A 21,379-nucleotide genomic window follows, 5' to 3' on the forward strand; every position below is an offset into this window, starting at 1 on the left:
ATATATATATATATATATATATATATATATTTTTTTTTTTTTTTTTTTTTTGTAAATACCTTTCACTGATTTTATTTTAATGAGAAAGATACAGAGAAAAAACAGAGCACTACTCAGTTGTGCCTGACAGTGGTGCTGGGGATTGAACCTGAGACCTTGGAGCCTCAGGCATGAGTCTTCTGCAGAACCATTATGCTGTCTCTCCACCCTCTACTCAATACTTTTTTTTTTGCCTCCAGGGTTACCATTAGGGTTTGGTGCCTGCACTACAAAGCCACTGCCCCTGGAAGCTATTTTTTCCCTTTTATTGCCCTTGGGTTTTTTGTTTGTTTGTTTGTTTTGTTTTGTTGTTGTTAGTGCTGTCATTGTTGGATAAGACAGAGAGAAACTGAGAGAAGAGGGGAAGATAGAGGAGAGAGAGAAAGATAAACCTGCAGACCTGATTCACCACTTGTGAAGCAACCCCCCTGCAGGTAGGGAGCCAGGGGCTCGAATCCAGATCCTTACTAAAGTTCTTGTGCTTTGCACCATGTGCACTTAACCCACTGCACTACCACTCCAATACTTCTTAATGGTTACAAATTTTCTGCTTCTCTCCCACATTCAAAAAACTGGTAGGAACATACTGCAAATGGGCTAAACAAGCTGAAGTTAAAGACCCAGGCCAATACCTTGGCCATTGTGGCTTCATACAGGACTAAGCTATCAAAACACCTGAACATTTCACCTTTTAAGATTAAGGCATATCTTCAAGAATAAACTGGGGCTGGGTGGTGGCACATCAGATTGAGCACACATATTGCCCAGGGACCTGGCTTCAAGCATACGCTCCCCCCACCTGCAGGAGGAAGTTTCATTAAGCAATTTCTCTCTATTCAAAATAAATTAATATTAATTATAAAAAGACTAAGTTAAGGGCTTTGGACAGCAGCAGTTATGGCACCGCACATAATGCACTGCATCCCTGGAGAATGTCTGTGTAACTTGGAGGAAGGCAGCCTGGGCAACAGCACCTACACCCAGCATGGTTACATCTTTTCATCACTTGCTGGTTGCCTGACCAAAAGCAACTGGCACACTTCCCATTGTATCTGTTGCGAGAGAAACAAGAGTCCCAATTACTGCCAGATGTACGAGCTATTGTAACCTGTAAGGTCTCTAGCATCAATTCATGGTTTGCCAAAGTACACATTCTCTATGTGGGGTCCACACCACTTAAGGACTCTTTTTGAGAAACTAACCACAAGGAAGATGAGCTATTGAAAAAGACAAGGTTGAAATTTATAAGTTTCCACCCAGGTGACAATGTCTTGGCCAAAGTGATTTCCCTAGGTGACACACAGTCCAACCACCTCTGTGACTACTGCCGAAAATGAGCTGGGGGTGGTGGTGGCCCACAGTGAGTCATGTGTCCAGATGGTTCCCATCAGCTAATAATAAGATGTAGTGCCCTAAAGCCCATACTAACGAATTCCGGAGGGATTTGGGCGGTAGCACAGCGGGTTACGTGCAGGGGGCGCAAAGTGCAAGGACTGACTCAAAGATCCCAGTTCCAGCCCCCAGCTCCCCACCTGCAGGGGAGTCGCTTCACAAGCGGCGAAGCAGGTCTGCAGGTGTCTCTCGTTCTCTCCCCCTCTCTGTCTTACCCTCCTCTCTCCATTTCTCTGTCCTATCCAACAACGATGACGTCAAGAACAACAATAATAACTACAACAATAAAACAAGGGCAACAAAAGGGAAAATAAATATTAAAAAATTTATTTTATGATGACAAAGGAATCTTCTTTACTGAAAGAATTTTATGATTTCTTGAATAAATTAATTTCATGGTGTCTTGAACAGGGGGGAAAAAAGGCTAAGTTAAGAACATGTAACACTTTCCGGGAGTTGGGCAGTAGCGCAGCGAGCGGGTTAAGCGCACGTGGCGCCAAGCGCAAGGACCGGCATAAAGATCCCGGTTCAGCCCCCGGCTCTCCAACTGCAGGGGTCACTTCACAGACAGTGAAGCAGGTCTGCAGGTGTCTATCTTTCTCTCTCCCCCTCTGTCTTCCCCTCCCCTCTCCCTTTCTCTGTCCTGCCCAACAACAACATCAATATCAACAATAATAACTACAACAATAAAACAACAAGGGCAGCAAAAGGGAATAAATAAATAAATAAATATTAAAAAAAAAACATGTAACACTTACCGTTGTCCCTAGACATCATGGATTGTCTTCTAGAAGCTATGATGTTTTTATATTCTAGGAATGTTCACTATTCCTCTACTTTTTCTTCCCCCCTCACATTACAAAATGAATGTCACCCTTCGCCATTTTCAGCTGATCTTGGACGGACCTTGAAAAATTCATGTTAAGTGAAATAAGTCAGAAACAGAAGGATGAGTATGGGATGATCTCACTCTCAGGCAGAAGTTGAAAAACAAGATCAGAAAAGAAAACACAAGTAGAACCTGAACTGGAATTGGCGTAGTGCACCAAAGTAAAAGACTCTGGGGTGGGTGGGTGGGGAGAATACAGATCCAAGAAGGATGACAGAGAACCGAGTGGCGGTTGTATTGTTATATGGAAAACTGGGAAATGTTATGCATGTACAAACTATTGTATTTACTGTCTAATGTAAAACATTTAATTCCCAAAAAAAAACAAAAACAAAACAAAACAAAAAAAAAAAACATTTAATTCCCCAATAAAGAAATTAAAAAAAAAAAGACTGTCACCACCATGATAGCAATTACTTTAAATTCTAGATCCAAGCTAAAAGGTTAACTGAAGGAATCTACCACTTTGCTCTAAACAAACACACCCTTTATTGCTAATTCCCAGCAGGTTCAGTTTCCCTCTCCAGACTTCAAAGAAAACCAAAGGAACTTAAGGCTTCTAAAGAACCTAAATCACATCACAAGTAATTCAAATCCAAGCAGTTCGGTGTTCTATACCACTGTTCTGTTTTTCTTGTTTCGTGTGTGCCTGTTTTGACTGCTTGTTTGTTTTGTTTTAAGATTTTATCTCACATGAGAGAGAAGCCAGAGAAAGCACCACTCTAATACATGCAGCATCAGTGACCAACCCAGAAGCATCAAGTGTGTAGCTGAGATGCTCTCCCAATTGAGCTATTTATTTCCCCAGCTGCCATACCATGGTCTTAAAATACAACCAAAGTGGCCTAGAAAGTGGTATAGCAATAGAACATAGGACTTACAGGCCTGGGGTGCTGAATTCAATCCCTGGCACTGCACATGCCAGAATAATGCTCTGGTTTTCTCTTGTTAATATAAAAGAATAAAAAATAAATAAAATACAGCCCAAAAGACACCGTGTTGATCCACCTCTCCCCAAGTATTACTGGGGTAGTATCAGTAGAGTCATAATGTAATTTCCTGTTTTTCTATGAAAAAGTGTCATGACTTTCCCAACAACCCAATAATTTCCCTAGCCCTCCACCAATCCAAGCACAGTACAGGTATCACATACACAAATCAAAACCCTGACTGAAAACATTCTTTGATACAGATGTGGAGAAATACTTAGGTACTTGCAAGTCAAAAAACCAATGACAGCCACCTGCAGGGGGGGGGTCACTTCACAAGCAGTGAAGCAGGTCTGCAGGTGTCTATCTTTCTCTCCTCTATATTTCCCTCCTCTCTTAATTTGTCTTATCCAAAAAACATTAAAAAAATAAATAAGGGAATCAGTTGGAAGCGCAGTGGGATAAACGCAGGTGGCACAAAGCGCAAGGACGGGTGTAAGGATCCCCATTCAAGCCCCGGCTCCCCACCTGCAGGGGAGTTGCTTCACAAGCGGTGAAGCAGGTCTGCAGGAGTCTATCTTTCTCTCCCCCTCTCTGTCTTCCCCTCCACTCTACATTTCTCTCTGTCCTATCCAACAACAATGACATCAATAACAACAACAATAATAACTAAGACAATAAGACAAAGGAAAAAAAAAAGCCACAGGAACAGTGAATTTGTACCGCAGGCACCAAGCCCCAGCAATAACCCTGGAGACAAAAAAAAAAAAGTGACAATTCTTCTGAAAAGGTGAAGGAAAATTATAATATTTCCAGAGCTTTACAGTTTTGTGGAATGTTAAAAATAAAGCATTTCAAGACTGTTTTTCCATGGGACTAGGCCATAATCTGAATGAACTTTCTCTATACAAGGGGAAAAGTCCCAAAAGCACATTAAGGTCTAATGTGTCCAGACATCAACAGCTTCTGTTAAAATAACACACTTAACATTTTGAAAAACAGATATTCTAGACTTTTCTTCTTTGCCACATTGGTATTCTTTATATTAAGCTTAAAATGACTGTCAAGTAAGTAGCTTTGTTTTCATAACAAAGCTCTTTAACCAGCTCTTCTTTTTGTAAAGCCAGCAGCCCAGGTCTGTAGAAACTTCAAAGAATGCACACATCCACTGAGCAAGGGCCAAAGCAATCCTAGCTATGCTATGCTGATGACAGCCTGAAAAAGGCTAAAATGATAGAAAACAAGGACACAAGCCTAGAAACCATAATGCAACTTTGTTTTTAACATCATCTCCAGTGCAAAATAACTACAGACGGCTTTTATTTTATCTTATTAAAGACACACTATAGCAACCTTGTCTTGACTAATGGAACTCAGCACTCTTTGTGTTCGTATTTCTTGTCATCTTGCTGAAAGCTATACTCATTTGTTCCAAACCATGGTCATCCTTCAGACAGCAAATTTTTCAAGTACAAATAGAGGATGTATGAGGCAATCTTGGAGATAATTCTTTATGTAAAAATTCAAGTTTCAGGTTTTAAAAGCAAACTTAGTAGTATTTGAATGATCACCAACACAGTTTATTCCCTTGACTTCCCCCCTAATTTTTAACTGCTTAGTGGTAGTATTTGCTACCACTCAACATTTTGCCTTCAGCATTGGAAGATACAAATTTATAAAATATAGTGTTAGTAATGTTTAAAAGTTCATCTCTTTATTTTTTATTTTCTCTTTTACTATTACCATTATTATTTGATAGGACAGAGATAAATTGAGAGGGGAGGAGATAGAAAGGGAGAGGAAAAGAGAGACATGTGGAGGCCAGGTGGTGGTGCACCTGGTTGAGCGCACACATTACATTGCACAAGGACCCAGGTTCAAGCCCCTGGTCCCCACCTGCAGGAGGAAGCTTAAGGAGTGGGGAAGCAGTGCTGCAGGTGTCTCTCTGTCTCTTTCCCTCTCTATCTCTCAATTTCTCTCTGTGTCTATCTAATAAAATAAATTTAAAAAAAAACACTAAGGGAGTCGGGCGGTAGCGCAGCAGATTGCACGTGGCGCAAAGCATAAGGACCGGCAATAGGATCCAGGTTCGAGCCCCAGGCTCCCCACCTGCAGGGGAGTCACTTCACAGGCGGTGAAGCAGGTCTGCACGTGTCTATCTTTCTCTCCCTCTCTCTGTCTTCCCCTCCTCTCTCCATTTCTCTCTGTCCTATCCAACAAGGACGACATCAATAAAAACAATAATAATAACTACAACAATAAAAAAAGATAAGGGCAACAAAAGGGAAACATTTTTTTAAAAAATAAATATAAAAAAACACTAAAATATATATGGGTGGGGGGAGAGAGAGGCATGTGCACTCAACTGTACCACATCCCAGCCCTAAGAGTTCATCTCTTTAAGAAGTATCAGGCTAATTAGGAAATCCACATTTGGATACAAAGCTACTAGGTAATTACAACAGTAACTGTGATAGCATATTATAGCCACACACATCAAAGAATTATCAACACTTTCCAAATATAAGGACACAACCAATAACTATGCAGTTTTTCCTCTAAAGAGTTAACTGTCAAGAATGTAATAAAAGTTTATTTCTAAGTCACATTTTTCTCCCAGGAACAAGAATTCAGAAATAAACTGTACTATCAATGAAGATTTAAGTTTGCGTTGAGCTTAGTAGATTTAGTGCCACTTGCTTCTGATGAGCAAGCTGGTTAATAATTAAATATATGAAGATAATCTATTCTGGATGGATTTAAACCACTGTCATAAAGAATCTTTAGCACACTGTTGACATTTTGTTGTGCTGTAAAGCAGTCTGCTCTATGTGATCATGAAATGTTAAGGAAATCAGTGCTATACTGAAGCTAAAAAATTAATATTGTACTTAACAGCTGGAAGATATTTACTGGATTGAACTGACTATATCTGCAGGGCTTTCTATTAGTTTCTTAAACAATCTTAACTTGAGAGGATAAACTAATGATCCTAAACATGTTTTCCTTATATAAAAGACAATCTTCCTAACATGCCTATAAACTATCGTGTCCAAAGTTCCTATTTTCTTCCCAAGGTGGTATTCAACCACACCAATCCACTGGTGCTATTCCACCTGATAGCCCTCCTGACCAACAACAGAACTATCTGAGACTTTTTTTTAAAGATGACTTCTTTATTTTATTATTTTTTTAATTATCTTTATTTATTGGACAGAGACAGCCAGAAATCAAGAGGGAAGGGGGTGATAGAGAGGGAGAGGGAGAGAGAGAGAGAGAGAGAGATTGAGAGAGAGACACCTGCAGCACTGCTTCACCACTCGCAAAGCTTTCCCCCACAGGTGGGGACTGGGGGCTTGAACCCAGGTCCTTGCGCATTGTAATATATGCACTCAACCAATTGCGCCACCACCCAGCACCTTATCTGAGATTTCTTTAAGGCCACTGATTTAGTCTCAGAATAAAGCAAAGGTAAATGAATCCAAAGTAGATTTAAACCTAACTAACCTACTCATGAGGATGGTTAACAGACCATCCTCATGTGACAGTATCTTGGAAGTAGGAGAGAAAGCATTGCTAGGATAAACAGTCTTTAATAATAGCAAAACAAGGAAGACACTGTATTTACCATGGATGGAGTCTGATGGAAGAGAAGGGAAAGGAAGGAGAAAGAAAAAACTGAAAGTGGGGCCTGGGAGTAACATACCCAGTTAAGTGCACGTTACCATGTACAAGGAGCCAGGGTGGAGTCCCCAGTTCCCACCTGCAAGGGGGAAGATTCACAAGTGAAGCTGTGGCGCAGGTATCTTCTCTCTCTCTCTCCCCCAACTCCCACTTGCCTCTATTTCTCAGTCTCCATCAATACATAAATAAAATTAAATTTGGCAGGGGTACATAGCATAATGGTTATGCAAAGAGATTCTCATGCCTGAGGCTCCAAAGTTCCAGGTTCAATCCCCTGCACCACCACAAGCCAGAACTGATCAGTAGCTCTGGTAATAAATAAATGTACAAATAAAATTAAATTGAAATCTTTTTTTAAAAAAATAGGACTTCAGGGCTAGGTAATGGTGCACCTGGTTGAGCACACATATTACAGTGCTCAAGGACCCAGGTTTGAGCCCTGGACCCCACCTGCAGGGGGAAAGTTTTGTGAGTGGTGAAGCAGTGCTACAGGTGTCTCTCTGTCACTCTCCTTCTCTATCACCCCTCTCAATTTCTGACTGTCTCTATCCAATAAATAAATAAATAAATGTAAATTAAAAAAAATAGGACTGAAAGTGACTCACTCAGAAAACTGTCTTGAGTTGGACAAGTAGAAGGTCACACTAAAAGATGGAAAAAAAGGATTAGGCCTTGCAAGAAATAATAGCAGAAAGGGTGATGATGCAAGTACACATTGCACACGTTTCAAAAAAAAAAAAAAAACACTTTAACTCCTTGACATTTACTTGTGGTACTTGTGGAGGCCAGCAATCTTTTTGTGATATTTAATAAGATACAGCAGGTCATTTTCTGTAAGACTGAACAAGGTCAGATAAATCTGTGTTCTCTTTCCTTAGAGTAACATCCTTAACCTCAACATTGCTACACAAAATGTCCAAGATCAAGATAGCACAATGGTTATGCAAACAAAATGTCCATAATGTAAAAGAATCCAGCATACAGAATCCTGTATCATCCATCTCAAGCTGTACTTCAAAGATGGTTAATTTCCCTCCATTGAATAGCAGACATTTTAATTATTACCTCTTATAAAAGTTAGTGTACAAGTTTGATTTGTGTCAGTGAATCACCTGAAGTCAGACCACCAAACTGTGATCATGTTGAACTCTCTCACACTGAAATGAATGCTCAACAAAAGCCAAGATATTGGAACTCCATTCTGATTTCACTGTGTTAGCATACAGTTTAAAACAAACAGCATCATGGTCCAGGAGGTGGTGCAGTGAAAAATCTTTGGACTCTCAAGCATGAGCTCCCAAGTTCAATCCCCGGCAGCACATGTGCCAGAGTGAAGTCTGGTTCTTTCTCTCTCCTATCTTTCTCATAAATAAATAAATAAAGTCTTTTTTAAAAAAACAACAACACAGCATCGTTAAGTGGTTTACACATGCCTATAGATGTCCCTTGTGAAGTCGCAAGTCAATAGCTTTCAACAACTTGACACCAGTTCTCTTGGATCAGCTCCCTAGCAAAAATATCCAGACCTTAACCATCATTAGGTTGGTCATTCCAAAGTCTGGGAAATTACTCTTCTCTAAGATACCTTTCATGCAAAGCTGAAGCAATAAAATAAGTAATCTAAACAAAACTGGTGGTCTGGGAGGTGGTGCAGTGGATATAAGACTCGACTCTCAAGCATGAGATCCTGAGGTCAATCCCGGCACCACATGTACCAGAGTGATCTCTGCTTCTCTCTCTCTCTCTCTCTCCTATCTTTCTCATTAATAAACAAAAATCTTAAAACACACACACACAGGAGCCAGGCGGTAGAGCAGCGGGTTAAGCGCAGGTGGCGCTAAGTGCAAGGACCGGCATGAGGATCCCGGTTCGAGCCCCCAGCTCCCCACTTGCAGGGGAGTCGCTTCACAGGCAGGGGAGTCGCTTCACAGGCGGTGAAGCAGATCTGCAGGTGTCTGTCTTTCTCTCCTCCTCTCTGTCTTCCCCTCCTCTCTCCATTTCTCTCTGTCCTATCCAACAACGACGACATCAACTACAACAACAATAAAAAGACAAGGGCAACAAAAGGGAAGATAAATAAATAAAATTACAAAAAAAATAATAAAACACACACACAAACTCTATACAATACTATGCATTTAATACAAAGTTGAATATTATTCCTAAATGACAGCACATCTACAGAAGCCAGAGCCCTAAGTAGCTATTCCCACAGACTTGGAAAAGTGGAGTGGTCAGCCCCAAGGGTAATCATCTTTAAGTGAAAATAATTGGTTCAAAAACTTAAATTTTCTCAAATTAGTTCCTCTTTACATAAGACCATATTAGAGGAGTGTATACAGTGGGACTAAAGGGTGGAGTAGGGCACGGTTGCAAAACATTAAACAAGAGAGAACTAACCAAAAAGTAATAACAGTGGTCCGGGAGGTGGCGCAGTGAAAAAGCTTTGGACTCTTAAGCATGAGGTTCTGAGTTTCATCCCTGGCAGCACATGTGCCAGAGTGATGTCTGGTTCTTTCTCTCTCTTCCTATCTTTCTCATAAATAAATAAAATCTTAAAAAAAAAAAAAGAGATAATAAATAAATAAAAAGTAATAACAATCTGACATCAGACACTGGGTATATCTGCCCACATAAGGCCTTAGAAGACCTGACTCCTGTCTGCTCACCAACTTCACTTCCTACTTGGCTCTATAACTTCAAAAATGCTCTTTGTCATACAGAACCATCAGTGACATCCTAAGGAAGCCCCATCCATCAACTCCGCCCTTGTATTCTCGTTTGTTTGTCTGTTTTTACCAGATCACTGCTCAGCTCTAACTTATGGTAGTGTGGGGGACTGAACCTGGGACTTTTGAGCCTCAGACATGATAGTGTCTTTGAATAACCATTATGTTATCTACCCCTCCAGCCCCTGTGTTCTATACAGAGAATTTCCTCCACCTGCTATGCTCCGCCCCCCCCCCATCCCTTTTTTCTTTTAGTCTTCTTCTATTCAGCCTTTCAATTCAGTTCAAATGATAACCTCTTTCAGGAGCTGACTTCCTTGGTATTCCCAAAACTCTTGAGTAGTCCTGGATCAATCTATCATTCTTACCCCTCTAGGGTAAGGACTGAAGGAGAATGGGCTCATATATGAGATGTGACTCAGCTTCTGATACGTAGTATGTATAGCAGACAGTCAATGTTTGTGGGCTAAATGAATGAACATGTAAATTCCCAGGTTTTCAGGGTAGAGAAAAATCAGACTACTGAATGGAAATCAACATCCTCCATATCCACTACTTAATCACAAGGTGGCTTCCCTAGGAGCAGGCCATGAGGACACCATGTAAGCTAAAGAACTATCACCCAATTATATAACCCTTGTTAGGTTTTTGTGGTATTTCCCAGTTCTGTTTTATTGTCATGTCAACTGGAAAATCTTCAGTGCTTTATATATTTGCAGTCATTTCAGATTGTTAACCTAGGAGGCAAAGTAACAAGCAGAGTTCTGAAATATTTACCAGGGGTAAGACAGCATAATGTGAATTCTGAAGCCATCTGCCAACTGGCTGACTTTGGGCAAGCTGGGCCAGGGAGGTAGGTCAGTAGCTGAGTGCCCATCTTGTATGTGCAAGACCACTATGTTTGCTTCTTGGTACCACATAAGAGCAACAAAGAGGAATTCATGGGTGATGGAGTGGTGTTTTGTTTGTGCACTTATTCATTCATAAACAAACAAAACACAAATTTGACTAGGGAAGTAGTTCAAGGGTAAGGAGAGTAGGCTAAGTTACCCTACATACTGTCCACCATACTTACAACTGGGGTTTCTCTGACTAGCATTCATTCCACAAATATCTACTGAGGGGGGCTGAGTGGTGGCGCACCTGGTTGAGCACACGTTACAATGCGCAAGGACCTGGGTTTCAGGCCCCTGTCCCCCACTTGCAAAGGGGAAAGCTTTGCGAAGTAGTGATGCAGATGTCTTTCTGTCTCTCTCCCTATCTCCTCCTCGCCCCCCTTAATTTCTGGCTGTCTCGATTCAATAAATAAATAATTTAAAAGTATTACATATATATTTAGCATCTACATTGTCAGGTGTTGGCAATCCAGCAGTTAGTTACCTGTTACCTAATTTAAAGTATTCTATCATATCAGCCTGCTTTATTTCCTTCACAGAAATTATCACTATCTGTACTATTCATGCTTGGGAGTTTGTCCTCATTAGAGGGTAAGTTCTATGACTGGAAGACCTGTCTTGCTCTTTCTTTGACTTTTTTTTTTAAATATTTATTTATTTATTTATAGAAAGGGATGAAAGAGAAAGGTCCAGACATCACTCTGATACATGTGCTGCCAGGGATTGAACTCAGGACCCGGTGCTTGAAAGTGCAACTCTTTATCCACTGCGCCACTTGCCGAAACACTCTTTCTTTGACTTTCCAATGGTAAACACATACCTACAATTATCCAATGCAAGTGAGAAGTAAAGCACAAGTTAGACAAGGTCTCTGTTGCTTCAGAGGGGTTATTACATTTGGGAGGTGGGCCCATAAATAGGAAAAGACATAAACAGACCTATTACTCAATTTGCTCTGGTCCCAGATCCAGGCAGCTTTGGGGATAAAAAAAAGATGCCACTCTCGACAGATTCCCACAGCTGCACAGATGTGAGTCATGGGCAAAAGGAATATATTGCAAAGATAAGTTAGACCGCGTCCCCTCAGAACTTCAGCAGACGTTCCTGTTATTCATCTGTGAGACAGATACATTTAGTAGGCTCCTAGCATGTACGGGGGGGGGGGGGGGGGGAGAGAGCAGAGATAGCACAGTAATTATGCAAAAAGATTTTCAAGCATGAGGCTCCAAAGTCCCAGGTTCAATACCCTGTGCCACCATAAACCAGAGCTGAGCAGCGCTTTGGTATCTGTCACTGTGTGTCTCCCTCATCAAAATAAATCAAAATTTAAAAAAATCTAAAAAGCATGTGGCTCAGCATACAGCAAACAAGTGGCATGGGGACGTCCCGTCCTCATGAAGTTTCCCTTCTAGTTATACAAACAGTAAACAAGTAGGTGTAACGGTAGTGTGAGAGTGGTGAGTGACAGAATGATGCCACAGGCATAACTTTGGGAGTCCACAAGGGAGTGGGCGCAGCCCTCTCTGGGGAGTTGACATCGAAGCTGAGATCCGAGGGCGCCTAGTGGAGGGCAGGGAGAGAACCTTCTGGGCCAAGGAGGCCTTCCAGGCTTACGCCAAGAGCGCCAGACGCAAAGTGGACAGCCATCGTGCCTATGACAGCAGAGGCGACTGCCTCGAGGGCAAGGCACGCAGGACGGCTCGGAGGTGGGCTGGGGGTAAGGAGCACGACCCCGTCGCCCGCGAGGACATCCAGCTCCCCCACAACTCAAGAGCTGGGGGCGCCGCGGACCAGCCGTCGGGGGGAGGACCACCGACGTCATCAGCGCGCCGGCTGGGCCCTGGGAAGCTCCCGGCCGGGGCTGCGGCCGGGGGAGAGGGCCGACGGGCTTACCTCGGAATTTGAGCTCGTGCTGCGGCTCGAGGCTCAAGACTTGCTCCACTTTCGCCATGTTCCTTAGCGGCGGGACGCCTGGGGCGGGAAGACCCTTGCGAGGTCACCACCTGAGACAGGAAGCGTTAGTGCTGCGACCCCTTTAAAATCAGGAAAGGCGGGGCCGATTGGGGCGCGGGCGGGGGTCGTCGACGGGGTACGGGGGAGGGGAGCCTATGCGGTGCAGGCGCAGGGGCGGAGGGCCAGGCCGCGGTGCCCGGTGAACGCACGATACGCACGCACGCACACACGCAAGCACGCACGCAGCAGGCCGGCCGGCTCGGGCGGTTGGAAGCTGCGCCCAACTCAAGTTCTCCTTGCCCTCTCGGAGTAGTGCGCATGTGCGGCGCTAGCCTTGAGGGCGGGGCTGGTGAATGGTAGTGGGTGGGGCGTCGCGCGGGCTTGGAGGAGGGGGTGGTCCCGGAAGGAGAACTGCCCTTCCCTACCCACAAAGTTTGTTTATTTGGACCCCACTGGGGCCGACCTTTGTGTTAAGTGCGTGGTTCAGTACTAATAATTAAGAAGAATGGAAGTACACGCTTCTCTTGTTTATGTAGCACCAAATACTGTTAGAGATACTCCACTGTAATGAAAGTAATTATTATTCTGTGAATGACATGTGCTAGACATCATAACATCCAGTAATAAGTACCAATTATTGCTTGCTTACTTTGTACTACTCTGTTGAATGATTTCAATCATAGTAACAACTATAATAAAAAAGCTAGTCTAAATTAAACGTTTACTGTGTAACAAGGACTATTCTGAATCCTTTCCTAATAGATAAAACAAATATTTAGAAATACAGTGATCAGAAAAGTCAACTTGGCGCCTGCCCTCTCTCTGGAGTTATGTGGAGTGACAACATTTGAATAACTACGAAAATAAGTTATGTGATTAAAAATAGTTGGCACCCCAAATCTGCTTAATCTCAAAAGTGAGCATGTTGTTATTACCTCTTAAATTTTATTTCCGTTTCCTATGTAAAGTAATGTGTTCTTAGTACTCTGCTATGCATTAATATATATAGATGAAATAACAGCTAACCTTTGTTAACTTAACATGGCAACAAATAAATATCCTTTGTACTATTTTCATTTTTCTGCATACTTAATTTTTTCCATAATAAATTTTTTAAAATAATCTTTGTCTTTTAACTAGAGCATTTGTTCCGTTTACACTTGTTATATTTGCTGGTATATCTTGTTTTATTTCTACTATCTTATTTTGTGCTTTTTACTTGCTGTGGCTGTTTTATTCCTCTGTTTTCTTACTTTTGTAATGGTGACCTTTTACTCATTCTGTTTTTCCTACTCTATATACATTATTTCTACTGTTTTGGTGATTACCCTAGAAATTTTGGTGTAGAGTGGTCCAGGAGGTGGTGCAGTGGATAAAGCATTGGGCTCTCAAGCATGAGGTCCTGAGTTCAATCCCTGGCAACACATGTACCAGAGTGATGTCTGGTTCTTTCTCTCCTCCTATCTTTCTCATGAATAAATAAAAAAATATATTTAAAAAAATTTTTGGTGTAGGTATTTTTTTTAAAGAATTTATTTATTCATGAGAAAGATAGGAGGAGAGAAAGAACCAGCCATCACTCTGGTACGTGTGCTGTGGTGGCTCGAACTAACTCAGGATCTAATGCTTGAAGAGTCTATTGCCTTAGCCACTGCACCACCTTCCAGACCACGGTGGAAGACCATTTTTATTCAGAAGACCAGTTTTTTCCCCCCCTTTTGTTGCCCTTGTTGTTGTAGCCTTGTTGTGGTTATTATTATTGCCATTGTTGATGTTGTTCGTTGTTGGATAGGACAGAGAGAAATGGAGAGAGGAGGGGAAGACAGAGGGGGAGAGAAAGATAGACACCTGCAGACCTGCTTCACCGCCTGTGAAGCGACTCCCCTGCAGGTGGGGAGCCGGAGACTCGAACCGGGATCCTTATGCCAGTCCCTGCGCTTTGCGCCACATGCGCTTAACCCATTGCGCCACCGCCCGACCCCCAAGACCAGCTTATTTTTTAAGATTTTATTTATTCATGAGAAAGGTAAGAGAAGAGAGAGAGAACAGACATCACTCTGGTACATGTGCTGCCAGGGATTGAACTCAGGACCTCAGGCTTGAGAGTCCAGTGCTTATCCACTGCGCCACCTCCCAGACCACTAGTCCAAATTTTTTAATACTTTTACCTTGCTCCCTTAAAATACAAGTTTTTAGGTGTATTTTAATCATCTGCTTCCCATCATAGCTGCCTTAACTGTGATAAATCTAGACATTCTTGAGTTTGACCCCTAGTACTACATGTGTAAAGTGATGCTGTTTTCTTTTCCAGTTACTAAATATTTTACTGAAAATAAATATTATCCTAGTTCCATTATCTTGCTTTTTTTCTTCTTTAAATCTGACAAGTAGTTTACCCAACCAGTATTTTTCAAACTGTAGATTGTTTCCCAAGAGTGACTTAACAAAATCAATTGAGTACTTTACCCAGCATTAAGAAAAATAAATAAATAAATAAATAAATAATATCAAAGTGTATTGTTACACCAATTGTTGTTTCCATTATATTTAAAATATATGTGTATGTAATGAGTCACAAATAAATGTGTTATTACTGTGGATTGTGGTAGAAGAGGGGGAAGAGGAATTTGTAAAGTCCATTCTTCACTCTCTGTACTTCTCTACCATATCTTTTAATATTTTACTTATTTATGAGAAAGATAGGAGGAGAGAGAAAGAATCAGACATCACTCTGGCACATGTGCTGCCAGGGATTGAGCTCAGGATCTTATGCTTGAGAGTCCAAAGCTTTATCACTGCGCCACCTCCCGGACCACTCTCTACCATATCTTAATCTTTTATCTATCTGTATGTTCCACATTTTGTTTTGTTTTGTTTTGTTTTTAACCAGAGCACTGCTCAGCTCTGGCTTATGGTGGTGCAAGGGATTGAACCTGGGACTTTGGAGCCTCAGGCATGAAAGAGTCTGTTTGCATAGCCATTATGCTATCTAACCCCTGCCCCTATTTTGTCTTTTTCTTTTGTATTTTATACTTATTTTCCCTTTTGTTGCCCTTGTTGTTTTTCATTGTTGTTTTAGTTGTTATTGATGTTGTCATTGTTAGGACAGAGAAAAGGAGAGAGGAGAGGAAGACAAAGAGGGAGAGAAAAAGATAGACACCTGCACACCTGCTTCACCACCTGTGAAGGGACTCCCCTGCTGGTGAGAAGGAGGGGGCTGACTGGAACCAGGATCCTTATGCTGGTCCTTGCGATTTGCACCACTTGTGCTTAAGGCACTGGGCTACCACCCAACTCCCTATTTTTTATTTCTAACCAGAGCACTTACCAGCCCTGGTTTATGGTGTGTGAAAGTTGAACCTGGAATTTGGGAGCCTCAGGCATGAAAGTCTCTGCATAACCATTATGCTATCTTATCCCCACCCTGTCTTTTTCTTTTTTTTTTTTTTTAATTTTTTTTCTTGTATTTATTTTCCCTTTTGTTGCCCTTGTTTTGTTTTTTTCAATTGTTGTTTTAGTTGTTATTGTTGTTGTCGTTGTTAGATAGGACAGAGAGAAATGGAGAGAGGAGGGGAAGACAGAGAGGGAGAGAGAAAGAGAGACACCTGCAGACCTGCTTTACCACCTGTGAAGCGACTCCCCTGCAGGTGGGGAGCCGGGGGCTTGTATCGGGATCCTTATGCCGGTCTGCGCTTTGTGCCACGTGCGCTTAACCCGCTGCGCTACTGCCTGACTCACCCCACCCTTTTTCTTCAAACTCTTACAAACACTAATTCTCTTTTTCTTAAATTTATTTATTGATTGATTGATTGGTTGATTGATTGCAGACAGCCAGAATTCGAGAGGGAAGAGAGTGATAATAGAGAGGAGAGAGACACCTGCAACACTGCTTCATCACTCTCAAGGCTTTCCCCAAGTAGATGGGGGGGCACTCGAACCTGGGTCTTTGGGTATTGTAATGTGTGCTCAGCAAGCTTCGTCACCACCCAGCCCCCAGTCACTAATTCTCTTAGGCTGCTAGTAAATCTATTCTGGGAGGTTTTCATTTCAGTAATCTACTCAGCTCTGACTTATGGTTGTGCCGGACATTGAACCTGGGACTTGATAAAACCTCAGGATGAAAGTCTGTTTGCATAGCCATTGTGCTATCTACCCTCCTTTCCTGTTTTCTTTAAAAATATAAATTTATCGTGGTCTGGGAGGTGGTGCAGTGATAAAGCTTTGGACTCTCAAGCATGAGGTCCTGAGTTCAATCCCCAGCAGCACATGTACCAGAGTGATGTCTGGTTCTTTCTCTCTCCTCCTATCTTTCTCATAAGTAAATAAAATCTTTAAAATATATATATGTATCTAAGAGATAAAGAGCAGTGTGTGTGTGTGTGTGAGAGAGAGAGAGAGAGAGAGAGAGGACATCACTGTTATATCTAGTGCTGGGGATGGACCTCTGGACCTCATGCTTGCATATTGGGTGCTCTACTGACTGTGTCACCTCCTGGGCTATTATTTCTTTTTCTTTTACTGTGTGTGTGTGTGAATTTGTGTGTACTTTATCAAAGGATTACCTTTACATTTACAATGTTTTTTTTTTTTTAATGTCATGCCAGAGATTTAACTCAGGGATTCACTCATGCAAAGCACATCCTCCACCTCTAAGTCACCTCAGCCCCATTTAAATTATTTATTTATTTAAACTGTTTTTTAATATTTATTTTCCCTTTTTGTTGCCCTATTTATATATATATATATGTATATATATGTATATATATGTATATATATATTTTTTTAATTTAAGAAAGGAGACATTAACAAAATCATAGGATGGGGGGAGTACAATGCCACACAATTCCTTCCACCCAATCTCTATATCCCGTCCCGTCCCCACTAGCTTTCCCATTCTCTATCCCTCTGGGAGCATGGACCCAGGGTCGTGGGTATTAATTTTTTAAGTCTAGAGTTCTGCAGCCCAGGAGATAGTATAGAGAAGAGAAAAGGACTCATAAGAATCAGGTCCAAACAAGGGCAACAAAAGGGAATAAATAAATATTAAAAAAAAAAGAAAATGTTGAGGGGGGGGTAGATAGCATAATGGTTATGCAAACAGACTTCAAGCCTGAGGCTCCGTCAAGTCCCAGGTTCAATCCCCTGCACCACCATAAGCCAGAGCTGAGCAGTGTTCTGGTAAAAAAAAAAAAGAAAGAAAGAAAGAAAGAAAAGAAAAGAAAAGAAAATATTTTTTTTTAAAAATCAGGCCCTGAATTCGATCCCTAGCATTGCATGTATCAGAATGGTACTCCAGTTCTCTCTTTCTCTCTTTATCTCTGTCTCTCTCTCAAAAATAAATAATATTTTTAAAAAATAGTGTTGGGGGAGTCGGGCTGTAGCGCGGGTTAAGCGCACGTGGCGCAAAGCACAAGGACCGGCATAAGAATCCCGGTTCGAACCGGCTCCCCACCTGCAGGGGAGTCCCTTCACAGGCGGTGAAGCAGGTCTGCAGGTGTCTATCTTTCTCTCCTCCTCTCTGTCTTCCCCTCCTCTCTCCACTTCTCTCTGTCCTATCCAACAATGACAACAACAATAATAACTTCAACAATAAAACAACAAGGGCAACAAAAGGGAATAAATAAATTAAATAAATATTTTTAAAAAATAGAGTTGGGCTAAGGAGATAACATGACAGTTATGCAAAGAGATTTTCATGCCTGAGGTAGCAAAGGTCCCCAACACCACCAAAAGTCAGAGCAGTGCTCTGGCAAAAAATAATAATAATAATAAATAAAGAGCCATCCCCCACCTGCAGGGGGAAAGCTTTGCAAGTGGTGAAGCAGTGTTGCAGGTGTCTCTCCCCCTTCCCTCACAATTTCTGACTGTCTCTATCCAATAAATAAATAATGATTAAAAAATAATAAACAAATAAATAAGGGGCCAGGCGGTGGTGTGCCTGCTTAAGTGCTCACATTTAGCTCGCAAAGACCCAGGGTTAAGCCTCTTTTTTTTTTTTTTTTAACCACAGCACTGTTCAGCTCTGGTTTATGGTGATACAGGGAATTGAACCTGACCTTGGAGCCTCAGGCATATGAGTCTCTTTGCATAACCATCATGCTATCTACCCCCACCCAGGGTTAAGCCTCTTGTCCCCACACTTGCTTCGTGAGTGGTGAAACAGGGCTGCAGGTGTCTCTCTCTCTCTCTCCATCTTTTGTTTTAATTCTAATTTTTATTTATTTATTATTGGATAGAGACAGAGAGAAATTGTGAAAGGAGGGGGAGATAGTGAGGAAAAGAAACAGAGATACCTGCAGCTCAACTTCATTCATAAAGCAGGTGGGGACCAGGGGCCTGAACCGGGTCCTTTCACATTATAATGTGTGTGCTTAACCTGATGTGCCACTGCCTGACCACCTCTCTCCCTATTTCCCCCTCCCCTCTCAATTTCTCTCTGTCTCTATCCAATAATAAATATTTTTAAAATAATAATATTGATAAAATAAAATTTTGTAATTTTTTTCAAGATAAGTAAATAAAGTCTAGAGGCTAATTTGTGATATACCTGGTACAGCACATATATTTCCATCCGTGAGGACTCAGGTTCAAGCTCCTGGTCCCCACTGGGAGTGGAGGAAGCTTCACAAATGGTAGATCATTGCTGAGTTCTCTCTCTCTCTTCCTCTCTATTTCTTTTTTTTTTATATTTACATTTTTATTTTTTTTATAAAACACTAGCAAGACCACAGGATAAGAGGGTACAATTCCCACATCCTCTTTATTTCTATCTCTATCAGAAAAATAAAAAAGGGGGAAAATATGACCACCAGAAGAAGCACAAGGACTAGCATAAGGATCCTGGTTCGAGACCCCATCTCCCCACCTGCAGGGGAGTTGCTTCACAAGCAGTGAAACAGGTCTGCGAGTGTCTTTCTCTCCTCTCTGTCTTACCCTCCTCTCTCCATTTCTCTTTTGTCCTATCCAAAACGATGACATCAATAACAACAACAATAATAACTACAAGGGCAACAAAAAGGGAAAATAAACAAATTTTTTTAATTTAAAAAACATATATATATATATGTATGTATATATATATATTCATCCCCAGGACACGGTGATAGTGCACCCAGAACACTCACGTCACAATGAACAAGAACCTAAATTCAACCCCCTGGCCTCCCCCTGCAAGGAAAAAGCCTCACAAATGGTAGAGCAGTGCTGCAGATGTCTCTCTTTCTCTCTCTCTCTCTCTCTTTTTTAAAGATCTTATTTATTTATTAATGAGAAACATAGGAGGAGAGAGAAAGAGCCAGACATCACTCTGGTACATGTGCTGCTGAGGATTGAACTCAGACCTCATGCTTGAGAGTCGGGATGCTTTATCCATTGCGCTACCCCCTGGACCACTCTCTCCCTCTCTATATCCTGCTTTCCTGTCAATTTCTGTCTCTACTCAAAATTAATTAATTAATTAAATAAAAATGTTAGAAAAAAAGTACATCTCCTGGTCCAGGAGGTGGCGCAGTGATAAGGCTTTGGACTCTCAAGCATGAGGTCCTGAGTTTGATCCCCTGCAGCACATGTGCCAGAGTGATGTCTGGTTCTTTCTCTCTCCTCCTATCTTCTCATGAATAAATAAATAAAATCTTTTTTAAAAAAAAAAGTACATCTCGGGGGTAGGGCGGTAGCGCAGCGGGTTAAGCCCACGTGGCACAAGTAAAGTTAGAGGTTCCAGCCCCCGGCCCCCCACCTGCATGGGAGTTGCCTCACAGGCGGTGAAGCAGGTCTGCAGGTGTCTTTCTCTACCCCTTTCTGTCTTCCCCTCCTCTCTCCATTTCTCTCTGTCCTATCCAACAGCGATGGCATCAATAACAACAACAATAAAAACAAGGGCAACAAAAGGGAAAATAAATATAAAAAAATTAAAGAAAAAGAAAAAAAAATACATCTCTTCCAGACAGGTCTTTTTTATTATTATTTATTAATGAGAAACATAGGAGGAGAAAGAATTAGACATCACTCTGGTACATGTGCTGCTGGGGATTGAACTCAGGACCTCATGCTTGAGAGTCTGATGTCTTTTTTTTTTTAAGATAGGAGGAGAGAGAAAGAACCAGACATCACTCTGGCATATCTGCTACCGGGGATTGAACTTGGGACCTCATGCTTGAGAGTCCAAAGCTTTATCACTGCACCACCTCCTGGACCACAACAGGTCTTATTAGAATCACACAAGGTGGACATGGGAAAAAAAAAAAAAAAGAATCACACAAGGTTACTTTTCTTCTTCATTCTGTCCTTTTTAAAATATATATATTAATTTATTTTATTGAAAGAGAGAACAGAGCACTGCCCAGCTCTGGATTGTGGTGGTGCCAGGGATTGAACCTGGGACATCTGAACCTCAGACATACTAACACTGTGCTTTGACACATTGATAGATTTCTCCCAGCCCCTGCATTCTGTACTTTAAAGCAGAATGTCTCCTGAAGGGCAGGGATAGATAGCATAATGGTTATGCAAAGAGTCTCCTGCCTGAGGCACCAAAGTCCCAGGTTCAATAGCTCATATCACTGTAAACCAGAACTAAACTGTGCTCTAGTTAAAAAAAAAAAAAGTCTTCTGATGGGGTTGTGGTCAGATCTGAGATGATCATACAGAATAGGAAATAGTGCCACACACATTTCTGAAATACACAATCTGCCACTGGTTCAGGGTCCATAGGTGGGACATCCATCAGGCTAACTGCAAACCTTTGGGTAAACTGCCCTGAGTTCACAATTCTTCAGAAACAATGGCTTTTTTCCTTCATTTTGGAGCAGAAAGCAGAGAATTTTGGTTCACTATGCATTAAAGGACCCTGCTAGTCTTCTCAAATTGGTG

The 21,379-nt window shown here is 41.6% G+C and overlaps 1 protein-coding gene and 1 pseudogene across 1 annotated transcript in view; one reads left to right on the top strand and one right to left on the bottom strand.

Moving 5' to 3' along the window:
• VAPB (VAMP associated protein B and C) overlaps window positions 1-12,795 on the bottom strand; it is an 80,351-nt gene extending 67,556 nt beyond the window's left edge. The window contains exon 1 of the mRNA XM_007525133.3: window positions 12,452-12,795. Within this exon, the coding sequence (XP_007525195.1) occupies window positions 12,452-12,509 (58 nt within the window). The 5' untranslated portion in view covers window positions 12,510-12,795. The remainder of the gene's footprint in view (window positions 1-12,451) is intronic.
• LOC103115384 (exosome complex component CSL4-like) lies at window positions 767-6,401 on the top strand (annotated as a pseudogene).
• Window positions 12,796-21,379: the final 8,584 nt, after the last annotated feature.

The sequence above is a fragment of the Erinaceus europaeus genome, chromosome 1 (assembly GCF_950295315.1).
Source record: "Erinaceus europaeus chromosome 1, mEriEur2.1, whole genome shotgun sequence".
NCBI classification, from domain to species: domain Eukaryota; kingdom Metazoa; phylum Chordata; class Mammalia; order Eulipotyphla; family Erinaceidae; genus Erinaceus; species Erinaceus europaeus.